Source organism: Eubalaena glacialis, chromosome 8 (assembly GCF_028564815.1).
Source record: "Eubalaena glacialis isolate mEubGla1 chromosome 8, mEubGla1.1.hap2.+ XY, whole genome shotgun sequence".
Classification (NCBI taxonomy): Eukaryota; Metazoa; Chordata; class Mammalia; order Artiodactyla; family Balaenidae; genus Eubalaena; species Eubalaena glacialis.
In genome coordinates this window covers 51,382,621-51,395,528 of record NC_083723.1, presented here as the reverse complement: position 1 = coordinate 51,395,528, position 12,908 = coordinate 51,382,621, and the positions used below count along the sequence as shown (strand labels likewise).

At 39.6% G+C, this 12,908-nt stretch overlaps 1 protein-coding gene across 2 annotated transcripts in view; it reads left to right on the top strand.

Moving 5' to 3' along the window:
* The first annotated feature begins 631 nt into the window (after positions 1-631).
* ABCB1 (ATP binding cassette subfamily B member 1) overlaps positions 632-12,908 on the top strand; it is a 105,604-nt gene continuing 93,327 nt past the window's right edge. The window contains exons 1-3 of one of the 2 annotated variants that reach the window (XM_061198500.1): positions 632-804; positions 1,345-1,418; positions 6,397-6,457. In XM_061198500.1, the coding sequence (XP_061054483.1) occupies positions 1,351-1,418; positions 6,397-6,457 (129 nt within the window). In that variant the 5' untranslated portion in view covers positions 632-804; positions 1,345-1,350. The remainder of the gene's footprint in view (positions 805-1,344; positions 1,419-6,396; positions 6,458-12,908) is intronic. The other variant, XM_061198499.1, reaches the window with a different exon arrangement.

The window sequence follows — 12,908 nt, the reverse complement described above, 5'->3', positions numbered from 1 at the left end:
ATACTTTAAGAATCCGAATTAAAATATAAGAGTTTTAAAACGCCTTGAGAAAAACATGGGCATTCCCCTGATGGCTACAATCCGAAAATATTACATTCTTTTAATTACATTTCCACCTTGAAATGTCCGTTTCACCATATACGTTTTTTTAAAAAAAATCTTCCTACTTATTTCTATTTCTCTTCAAATAAAACATGAACAGATACACCTTAGAAACTGTCTAACATACTGAAGGAAGACTTGCAGAAAAATTTCACCTGGCCTTTTTAAAGGTGCTGCTTGGAAGGGAATTTTAACTCGTTCTAACTACAGAATGTGCAGTAGTATCTACTCGAGCCACAAGGAGCGAATTGTATATTCACATTTATATCTATCTATCTACACATACTTTGGTGGATATGGAGACTTGTTTGGACTTGTACAGACAGGACCCTATAAATGTGCAAGTCCTTGGTGAGTCAGCTGATAAGCGTTCCTCTACTCGCCCTTTGGCTCAGGGTCAACAGAAGCGAGGACATTCCTCCAGCAATTCCAACCTGTTTCGTAACTTGTCGAGCAATCTGCGTTCAAGCGAGCGGTCCCGAGCGGTCCGGCTGATTGGCTGGGGAGCGGAGCACCGGGGTGTGGTCTGCGCGCTCCCTCCTCGCTCCCTACGCCACGGGAAGCCCGGGCGCGTTCGAGTAGCGGCTCCTCCAGGCTCGGCGGTGGAGGCCGTTGCCCGCATCCGCCGCGGCTTTCCGCTGGAGTCCGAATCTCTTCTTCCAAGATTCACGTCTTAGTGGACGTTCCAAGAGAAAGCCCGAGGTAGGGAAGCGCGAGGCTGGGGACTCGAGGGAGACGGTTTGCGGGAAGGGTGGGCTCTCCAATTTCCTGAGCTTGGTTCCTGTGGGAAGAGGGCTTCAGAGGAGAGGGAGGGGGAGATTCCACTTGGCAAGTCCAAGGGGACCAAGTGAGGTGAGACTTATTCTCAGTCGGGGAGCTCCTGGGGCACCCCAGCCCCTAGTTTTCGGTGCTAGCCACGCGCGTCCTGGAGTGTGCTGCCCTGAGCCCGCAGAGCCAGCGCGGTGTCGGAAGCCGGGCTCTGAGCCCGCGGGCTGGTGGACGGCGAGGGGAACCGGGAGGCAGAGCCGCAGTGGAGGCGGGCAAAGTCCGGGCCGCGCCGCACCCCTGCAACTCTGCTCGCGTGCGGAGGCAAGTTTCTGCGGCGACCATCGCGCCTACGAGCGGCTGGAGCATCAGGGCGAGCGCTCCGCCCTTCCGCTCCTCGCGCGGGACTCAAGTTTAGCCTCACCTCCGCCTTCTGCGGATCTTGCGTTTGGCTGATCGGCTGTGGTTTCTCCTCAGGTCGCGATGGATCTTGAAGAAGGCCGCAGTGGAAGAGCAGGGGGGGAGAACTTCTTGAAAAGGGACAAGAAAAGGTAGTCTGTTTCATTTTCAGACTTTACATGGCTTGAGAGATTTGGGAAATTTGTTTCTAGCCTCCGGCTCTGAAATAAATGATCAGCTGCTGCTGCTGCTGATGTTTATCTTAAATGGAAGCAGTTGCAGAAGTTCGCTGGCTGAGTTGAGCACAGCGTTTGCATGGTGAGCTTCTGCCTCAACTTTCTGTTCCCATACAGGCCAGTGCTCATTTTCTTTTCGGTGTTTTGTAACCTTCTGCTTTACAAGTGATGTTGGTCGCCGACGAGCCTGAATCATGTGCTGCTTGTGTTCTGCTTTGTGGTTCTTTGTTCCTTCTGGTAAAACAGTCACATAAACATTGCATGTTTGTGGCATGGCAGATGGGACAGAAGGCCCCAACTGCATTTAAGCATTTTTTTATTTTAAGGCAATGAATAGCTGACCCTTGTAGAAGAAATTGTGAGAGGAGTGTACTACCGAAGAAGTTACTAGAATGGTGTGAAATTATCCTGATTATTTATAGAGTTGGTACTGTCACCACATAGGGAAAATAACTGTCTTAAGTGAATTTTGATCAGAGTGCAGTGTCTGTACATGAAATTTAAAATTTTTCTCCATAAGCTTTTTGTTAGTAATAAATTGTAAAATAAAACAATTTAGTAAATATATAAATATTATTAGAAACCAAGCTTTTCAGTGTAAGAGAAAAGAAATACAAATGTGGTCATTAAATAAGCTTTTTAAAAACAATGTTAAATTTGAATTAGAAACTTCAGTGTGATTTCATGATTTTTTTTAATAGTTCAGTTTCTGTCCACTGAAAGGGATAGTGGCAAATCGCACACTTAGTGTCAGATCTTGGTTTCTCAATATCGTTCATTACAAAAAGGAATCTGCGCCCCATAGAGAAAGGGCTAATACCAATTGAGCCTGAGCCTGGAGTATCTTTGTGGTACCTGAAAACAGTGGAGTTCAGGGCAGTTGTCAAAAAGGGCCCAGGAGCTGGCTTGAAGGGGCTTCCACTGGCCGAATCTGGGACAGTTTGAGCGTCAAAAAGAATAATGACTGTACTTGATTGTGAAATACTGAATAAATGAATTCTTAATAAAATTCTGAGAAGAGGAGGAAAACTAAGGGTGAGAGAAGTAGAGAGAGAGAAAAAAAAAACTTTACAGAAAAATGCCAGCTATCATATTGAAACCTGCATTGTTATAATTGATTCGGGCAAGGATTGTTAATGCATCCTAAAGCACTCAGAGAAAGGCTGAATCTAAGAATTAGCCACAATTCTTAATTGGAAAAAGGAAAGTGTGGTTTTCCAGTGGAGAGATTTTGCAGTTAGGAACCTTAACCAGGTGATCAGACCTGGCCTGGCTCATGGTGGAATAGACTTTAGTGACACGGCACCACCAGGGAAGTATGTTTGCAAATCATTCAGTGAATCCAATCAAGCTTCCAGACTAATGCTGTCCAATAGAAATATAATGTGAACCACATTTGTAATTAAGTTTCTAATAGCAACATTTAAAAAGTAAAAAGAAACAGGTGAAATTAACTTTGAAAATATATTTTAGGGATCCAAGTATATACAAAATATAATTTCTACATGTAATCAGAATTTTTAACAAGAGTTTACATTCTCTTTGTCATACTAAGTCCTCAAATCTGGGTATTTCATACTTCACGTCTCAATTTGGACTAAGTTTGAAACAGACATATCCAAGATGTGGGACATTTTACAAGACATCTGTTTTTGTTCCTATGAAAAGTCAATGTTTGGTGGGGGTAGGTGGGGAGGAGGACTTCTAGATTTAAAAGAGAGACTAAAGGGACAAAACCACCAAATGTGATGTGTGAGCCTTTATTACATCAGTTCCAAAAAAGGAAAAACCTATAGAAAACATTCTTGGAAATTTTGAATGTCGATTGGATATTAGCTGATATCAAATTGCTGTTAATTTTATTATATGTGATAATGGTATGAAAACATGTGAAGTGCCATGATGTTTGCAGCTTATTTTCAAATAGTTCAGCAAAATTTTAAGTTATAATATATACTTTGTTATGCAGATAAAGAAAATATGGTCAAAATGTTCACAGTTGTTGAATCTAGGTGAATTTTTTATGGGTAGTCTTATTACTGTTCTTTTGATTTTTTTTGTTTATTTGAAAATTTGCGTAATAAAAAATTCCCAAATAAACAAAAAGAAAATAGATTACAAAGAGTGGAAGGTAGATATTTCCCGTTTTGTTTTTGACTTGTAAACTTGGTACCTTAAACAACTATGTATTTTTGACACAAATACTTAGGGATATTGGAGTAAGAAGTATTAAGGGTATGTGGAAGGAAATGATAAAGACATTTGACAGGTTGGTGGTTTCCAGAGGTGGAGGAAAGGGGGGCAAAGTGGGTGAAGGGAGTCAAAAGGTACAAATTTCCAGTTATAAAATAAGTCATGGGGATGTAATGTACAGCATGGCAACTATAGTTAATAATACTATATTGCATATTTGAAAGTTGCTAAGAGAGAAAATCTTAAAAGTTCTTATCACAAGGAAAAATATTCTATGACTATGTATGATGACAGATGTTAACTAGACTTATTGTGGTGATCATTTCACAATATATGCAAATATCAAGTCATTCTGTTGTACACCTGAAATTAATACAATGTTGTATGTCAGTTATACCTCCATTTTTGAAAAAGATGTTCAATAAATATTTGTGGGACATTTACTTATATTTATTCTTCAGAAAGCAAAATAGAGTCCCTATTTTGAAAAACAGAAAAAAGATTCGTTTGAGCCTGCACATACCTTCATTTTATTGTTGATGCTTATCATGGCCTACAGACTTTTTTTTTCAAACTAGAAATTGTTTTTTTTTGGTTAAGTAGCTCTTATTAAATTGTGCTCACCATTACTGATTTTAATCTGTTCTTAATAAAACTATATATTTTTATATATATAGTTTATTGAGTTTTGAGCAGTTTTATTGAGATATAATTGACCTACAACACCATGTAAGTTTAAAGTGTACAGCGTATGGTTTGGCTTATAAATATTGTGAAGTATTACCACAACAAGTTTAGCTAACGTCCATCATCTCATATAGATAAAAGAAAAAGAAAAATTTTTTCTTATTGTGATGAGAACGTTTAGGATCTACTCTCTTAACTTTTATATATATGTGTATATATATATATATCATACAGCAGTGTTAACTGTAATCATCTTCTTGTACATTACATCTCCAGCACTTTTTTATTTTATAACTGGAAGTTTGTACCTTTGGACCAGCTGCCTCTCATCCCCTCTCCCCCCTCTAATAACCACAAATCTTATTTCTTTTTCTGTGAGTTTTTTTTTAAACTATGTTTGAAATTATAAAGAAGCACGTGGCTTTGCTAATAGGTATAATGCTTGGGTAGTAGTACCACTTGGCATATTTGTATTTGTTAAGATTCTTTATTAAAATGAGGCTTGATAAGCGACTTTTGCTATTTGTCAGCACTGTGTTTGAGCGGATGGGGATAAATGAGTCTTCTAGGAGAGGTGAGAGTCAGTTTATATGTGCATTTCCTTGCAACGCAGCATCTCAGAATTCTGAGGTTGCACCAGATAGCCTGGTGTTTGGGAGTTAGACTTTTCAGTTTCAATCTTGGCTTTGTTCTAGCTGTGTGACCTTGGATGAATTAGTTAACTCTTCTCACCTGCAGTTCTCTTGTCTTTAAAGGAAGGACAAAAATGTGCCTGCCTCACAGAGATTAAGATTAAATGAGGTCCTGTATGGGAAGTGTTTACTTAGCCAGTGTCTGGAACATTATAAATCTTCAGAGTAGCTACAGTTTTAGAGAACGAAAAAATAAATAAAAAGCTTAGAGCTAAAACTCAATTATGTATGGCTATTTTTTCCCTCTCATCCTGATTCCAGGGATACTGAAACCACGCCTTTACTGGGAATAGGGTGGAACCAAATCTGAAGAGTTATGTTTGTGTATTTTGTGTGTTTTTATGTCCGTCGAACATTACTCCAAAGCCAAATATGGGGTAGACGCTGGTTTTTTTTTTTCCTTTAGAAGTTGCTTCAACTCTTTGACTTTGCTTAGCGTAAAGAACAAAGACAAAGATGAATTTACTTTTTGAACTTGAAAAGCTGTGTAAAAATAATGTAATTCTTCCCTGAAGTAGTCTTTCTTTTATAAATATGAAAATGTAGATGCGGAGGCTAGTTTTGGTTGGTTTGCTTTCATATGCTAGGTGGCAGTTACATAGACTAGAAAACTAGTTACAGAGTTTTGAATCTGCGCTCAAAATACTTGACCTTCCTATCTCTGCCTGAGGACCGCTTTCTTGCAGTTTACAGACCATCTTTTTTGATGGTAGTTTTTCTAGGTTGCGTTTATTGCCTTAATGGTCCATTTAGGGCTCCAGACATCTTCTCAGAATTAGATTTACTCAAGGAAAGTGATTTAATTACCTTTCTCAGGGTAATTTATGCCCTGCATCTGTTTGCCACTACTCTCCACTAGGTAAAGGGAATGATTAAGGATAATATCTAGGTAGATAGATAGACTAGCTGTCTGCTGCTAGAATTACTCAGATGATAATTAAGGGGATTAAGTCTGGAGAGCATGAATGATTTTCTAATTAGAAGAAAAACAGGAAGCTCTCTTTTTTTAGTATTATTTTTTCTAATTGCAAAAGTCTTGTGTCTCTGTGTATTCACCATAGAAATTTAGGAAATATCAAAGGCACAAGGAAGAAAATATTTTGGTAGAAATCTCAACACCCAGTGATAACCACATGTATTGATTTCTAAGGTATATGTAAACATACTTAAACTTCATAAATGGGATCATATTATAACCTGTTTTTTAAATAACATTGTAGACATGTTTCTTTGTCCTATTTGTTATTAAATATAAGCTCTATGTTAATTGGGTAATTAAAGATTTATATAGTTTTTAAAGTTTTATGTAATTCTATTGCTAGGTTTTTCAGTAAAAAAGATGAGAAGAAAGAAAAGAAACCAACTGTCAGTACTTTTGCAGTGGTGAGTTTGAATGTATTCACTATTCAAAGCGCTTTGGAAATTTGACTTCTCCTGTTCTATATAAGAGGTATTTCATCTGGTATAATACTTTCTTGGAGAGAAATTTGTTTGTATTTGTTAATGGAGAGGTAAAATGAATTCGTTTAATTTAGTTTGTTTTCAGGGGAATGCCAATCATAACTTGCTGTGTACAATGAGCCTCCAGACTCACCCTTCCTAGCCTGGATTTCATTATTCTCCTAGTTAGTTACGTTGCCAGTGATATGTTACCTATGCAAGCACTTCTCCCAGTGATGGTCTCAGCCATCTAGATAGAGGAAACCAGCCATGTGGAGTGTGGATCAAAGAAAAAACGGGGTACCCTGTCGACAAGGGCTCTAATCCTGGCAGGTTTGAGGTCAAAGTCCCAGACACTCATATGATAGAAGTTAGCAATGGGTTATTTATTACTATGACTTAGTACATGTCATTATTCTTCTGTGCTGAATAACTGAAAATCTGGAATTTGAAAACCTTAATATAATTAATTCTTTATCTTATTTTCTGGTTTCATGGAATATAATTAATTCTTTGTCTTATTTTCTGGTTTCACGGTAGCTGCTTAGAAGCTTTTCTTTAATCAGATTTGGATTAAGACAGGCTGGTTGATGGTCTCTCTCTACCTGGATCCTTTTTTTTTTTCCCCCTGAGAATACAGATTTAGGTGAACTGTGCAAGTAGAACCTGGAAGACTACTGAACCAATTAAGTCTTGGAGTGCACACTTTATAATTCAGGCATAACACACCAAACAATTCTAAAATGTGTGTGTGTGTGGTGTTAGGGGGGATAGTCCATCTTGTAAAATGAATATTAGTAAATTGAACAAAAAAAAGCTTATAGGCAGGAAAAAAGAGTTGCCTTTTACACTGAGCACTCTGGTTATCTTATAAGAACTTCATCTTCCTGCACTGCAATTGCTCTTGCTAAAGTTCCACCTTTGAGTCTGTTTCCATTCTCTTTGGAATTTTGGGGAAATGAGGCTATGCACTTGGGTCATTCTCAGAAAGACTACTTGAATAATCAAGTGACAGTTTTTATTTGTTTTAGATTTCATTCTTATATTCTTGTACTAAAAGAAGCTTTGATGTTAAAATAGGGTTTATTGCCAAGATTTAATTTCTGTTCTATCATTTGGAGACCAAAATATTTCTGTCTTTTGTAATTTTGTTTTATAAGTAACTTAAATTTAAAAAATTAGTCTTATGTTTTAGAATATTTAACAGACCTAATATATAGAAGTAATACTATCAATACAATTGAGCCCACAAAAGAATAAACATCTGGAGTTTGAAGACTAATAATAATAACATAAATACAGCTCTTTATGCCATGTGTTGCACTAAGTACTTCCTATATGAACGCATTTAATCTTTACAACTCCCTTGAAGATAGCTACTATTATTATTCTAATTTTACAGATAAAGAAAGTGAGGTGAGACTTACTAACTTGCCCAAGAATCCTCAGCAGGGCCAAGATTCAGACCTAGGAAATTCATGTTGTAAATCTCAGTGCTCAGGATGGCATAGAAGGAATATATTCTAAGCCTTTTGAGGAAAAGCTGTACTATTTAAGTGGCTTTTTCTCATGCCTTTTTCTTGAAGAGCTGACATAGTTAACTGTGAACTTGTGTATAAAACCCATATAGACAGGGACATATTAAGAACATTTAACAGTAAAATGCTGATGCTATTGGCATTGCTGATTAATAAAAATTTCCAGCTAAGACAAAAACTGATATGTGTTGGGGGTTTCCAAGAACCCCAGGTTTGATGATTCACTTGGAGGACTCACAGGACTCAGCATATTGCCATACTCATGGCTAAGATTTACAGCAAAATCAGCAATGGGCATAGGAAAGAGGGAGAGGTCCAAGAGAAGCCCCCAATGTCTTATCCCAGTGGAGTCAACTTTATTCCCCCAGCAATGAGTTGTGACAACACGTGTGAAATGCTGTCGGTCAGGGAAGCTCATTAGAGACTCAGTGCCCAAGGGTTTTTGAACTGGGGGCTGATCATGTAGGCGCAGCGTGTACCAAAATTCCAGACTCACAGAAGGAAGGCAGACCTTCAGCATAAAGCACATTGTACAAATAGTTTGGCCACTTTTATCAGTTAGGGTGATGGTTACTCTCCCCAAAATCCAAATTCTAGATGCCAGCCAAGGGCTAACCTTAAATGCAGTCTCAGGCTTGCAACGTTCACTGTTTTCTGTACACCATCCCTGTTAACTTTTTTCTAGTAGAAGACTTTTTGGCAGTCTTGAGAAAATGATGAAAAAGAGGTAAGGAATAGATTCAAATTTTTCTACTGGCCTTTATTTTATTTCTGTCAGGCTTTGTTTCAACATTTACAGAAACACAGAAGTAGGATAAAATCTAAAGCAAGTGAGGAAACGGGACAACTGGAAATTAGGGCGGGAACAATACAAGTTGGGCTACACTTTTTACACGAAGCACTCCTTAAAGATTAAACACTCTTGCTGCAGATTCAACTCTGATCTTTCTACTTTATGTATCTTACTGAAACATTAATTTTTTTTCTAAATAGAGAATAGGTGGCAATGTTAAGTGCTTCCTCTGTGCCAGGCATCTGTTAAGCACCCATGTGTATTATTTAACTTCATCCTCACAGTGACCCTGTGATGTAGGAACTCGTGTTATTCTTATGGTCCAGATGATGAAACAGACTCAAGAGAGGTTTAAGCGATGTATTCAGTCACACAGTCACATAGCTAGTGAGGGGAAAGGCCCAGAATTTTGCCAAGATCTGCTTATGCTACGTCCAGAGCTTTTAACAACTTTAATCATTTATGATAGTATATGGTTGGTTAAAATTTTATTTGCCTGGAATTGAAGGGTTCTTTGTTGATGCTGTTATCTTCGGGCCACTTGGTCATTCTTCATTGGAGACTTTACCACCTTGCTCAGTGTCTCCCTCTCCACCCCTGGTACACCTACTATCTTGGGTGAGTTTTATGGTGTTATAAGGATAACCACTCTTTGACCTTCACAGCGGCAGTAATTTTTCCCTCCCCTTTATTCCAGCCACCCACTCACATCCTGGATTTTGTTGTTACTTGAAACTGTTCTACCTCCAAAGTGCCATTCTGAAGCAGCCAGATTGAATTAGCCAGCCATCTCATCTCTCTTCAGTATGCTCACTGTTTTCCTTGGATCTTGAGTCCACTGACCCATCAGTTTCCCATCAGCCCCTTCCTGTTTCCATTCCCTTTCTTATCAGTTTAGAGCAATGGTCATCACTTTAGTGATACTCTTGCCCGAACTATAAACTTCCTTTCACCTGTCACTTGTCATGCCCAGCCCAGGCATAATCAGCCATCTGCTTTCTTGGTGCCTGAACCCCGACAGCTGATTGGTGCTGGAGAAAAATCTCGCAATAGGCTGTATCCCACACAGAAATCCTATTCCTCCTCTTCTCGCTGAGTATGTTAAACCTCTACTCAAATTTCCCACTTCTCCCCACCTAACCCCAACTCTTGGTGGATGACCTCTTTTTTTATTTCACAAACCAATTGGAAGCCACCTGACAGAAGTTCCTCAGGTCTTCTCTCCCAGTCTAACAAACATACCTGTACCTGGATCAGTTGCTTCTTCCTTCCCTCCTATTATAACAGGAAGCATTTGGTTCTTAAATCTAATCACCCACTCGTACACTGTACTTTGGCGCCTATATCCTCTGCCTTCTCAAGGACCTTATGTTATTATTATTATCTTTTCTCTTCTGTATCCTCAATCTTTCCCTCTCAACTGGGTCTTTCCAATTGGTATTTACATGTCACCTGTCTTTCATGTCACTCATGCCCTCCTTAAAGCCATCTCCTCTAGCTTGCTTCACAAATAGGAGCTGCCTTTGCTCTCTGTTTCACCTCCAAATCACTTCTTAACATATTATAATTTGGCTTCTATCTCCAACACTCACCAAATTCAGTGGACAGTCTATCCTGACCTTTAAGTAGCACCTGACACTGTGCACCATATTCATTCCTCTTGTTTGCATCTGTGATGCCACAGTTTGCTCATTTTCCTCCCAGTTCTTTGGTTCTTTTCTTGTGTCATCTTTGCCTGTGAACTTAGAGTTCTCAACCCCTAATCCCAGGGGCCAGTGATAGTGTTGGCAGTTCTCTAGTTTCACGTGACCATTTCCAAATCGTTTTGATGCAAAACTCCATCCCTGTTTGAGTTTGGTTCTGGACAATTATAATATCTTCTATCCATTTTCAGTGATACCCTCTACTAATTTCTAGTTACTTTTGCTCCTCCATTGAGGACCTTGTCATTTGATTGCTTTTACTTCGTTCGCCTATGCTCGCATCATTCTTCTATTTGGTAACCTTATTAATGCCTCCTAAGCTCCACAATCTTTGACCTCTTCAGTTCCAACAACCTTCGTCCCTGCCTTCCTTTAGTAAATTACACTGTGGACAAAGACCTTTGGTTTATCATCTGGGTGGACTCCCACCTCTAACGCTGCAAACTCAAATGGATGTCTTCTTCTACCCCCGCTTATGATCCTTCTTGCTTGGCCATTGTTCCTTATTATCCATTTTTTGACATTGTGTATTCATTTTCTATTGCTGTCGGAACAAAATACCGCTGACTTAGCGGCTTAAAACAACACAAATGTATTGTCTTATAGTTCTGGGGCCCAAAGTCTCACTGGGCTAAAGTCAAGGTGCCATCAGGGCTGGATTCTTCTGGAGGCTCTAAGAGAGAATCTGTTTCCTTCCTTGTTCAGCTTCTGCAGGCTTCCTGCCTTCTTGGACTTGTGGCCCCTTCCTTACTTCACTCCACCCTCTTACTTAGCGTTTCTCCTACTACTGACTCTGATCTCCCTGGCTCCCTCTTATAAGGACCCTTATGATGACATTGGGCCCACTTGGGTAATCCAAGATAGTTTGCTCATCTCAATATCCTTAATGCCTGCAGAGTCATTTTTACCACGTGAGGACACATATTCACAGGTCCCTGGGATTAGGACGTGCACATGCTTGGAAGCCGGAGCATTTTTCTGCCCTCCTACACCTGGTCAGGACTTCACTCTCTCAACCACTCTCTTACCTCCTAGTGCCCCTCCTCCGTGTTAGCGCTTCTAAAACTTATTCTGCCCACAGTAGCCACATCACATCACCTCCGTTCCATCCTTCAAACCCTCGAATGCCTTTCCTTTACACTTAGATGGGAAGTTGACAGTAAAACCAAACTTCCTCCTCTGGCTGAAGTTTGACCTCTGTCTCTGTAATCTGTTATCTGACCTCTGTCTCATCTCTGATTTCATGGCAGGCAGATCTCCTTCACCCTCTTCTTGTCACAGTGGTAATTATGTTTGGTCCTTGAAACACACTGAGCTTGTATTCACCCCAGGACCTTTGCATTTGTTCTTTCTGCCTGGAACCTCTGGTCCCAGATTGTCACATGACTTTTTCCTTCCTGTCACTGAGGACTCAGCTCAGATGTTGCCTTTTCATAGAGACTTTCCCCGCCCAGCCCATCTGAGCCCGCTGGCGCTGCCTGTCACTGTGGCACATCACCCTGTGTGATATTTCTTCTGAATACTTAACCACTGTCTGACTTCTTGTTTATGTTTGTCTTCTTTCTGAATCTAAGCTCCATGAGGGCAGGTGGTTTTGTGTGATTTCTTCCTTGCTGTGCTCCAAGTGCCTAGAACAGTGCCTGGAACTTTAATAGGTACTTAGATATTGAATGAATGTTGAATGCGTCTATTCCCTCTTGTACTACTTGCATACTAGTAAAATGTAATGTAAGTTTTATGAGGACAGGTGTCTTGTCTTACTCAAGCCACCTGTCCTCATAAAGCTTGTCTTAGCTTGTCTTACTTGTTGCCAGTACCTAGAACCAAGCTTGATCCCTATTTGGTGCTTAATAAATATCTTTTGAATGTTGAATGAATGAATGAATGAATGAACGAATTCGCTGACTTCTGCCTCCACCCAGGCACCATAGTAAGATCATGTTTGCCCTCTTGCCTGCTGAATATTACCTAAACCACTCCCCTGCCAGCACCTTCTACTTCTTTGCCCTGGGAAGTCCATCCCTTGGCTTTCACTGCTGAGCATCCTTCCTCCTGTGTGGTTCTGGTTCACCCCCTCTCTTCCCTGTCGACATCTGACCAAACATTTTCCATTTCCTTGTATTTAAAGGGGCTCTGATTATAATGAAACTCCTGTTCTACATTTTACCTGATGTGTTACAACATTTTTTTGTCTACCTGCTCCCTCACTGTAAGCTCCTGAAAAGTTTTATTAACTTTTACGTTTCTAAAACCGATAACAGTACCTGCTTGTGTTGTATATTATTATATCCTATGCCTAATAAAGTTTCTTTCATTAAGTATCGTTTTTAGCCTTATTACAGCTATGTGAAGCTTTCTGT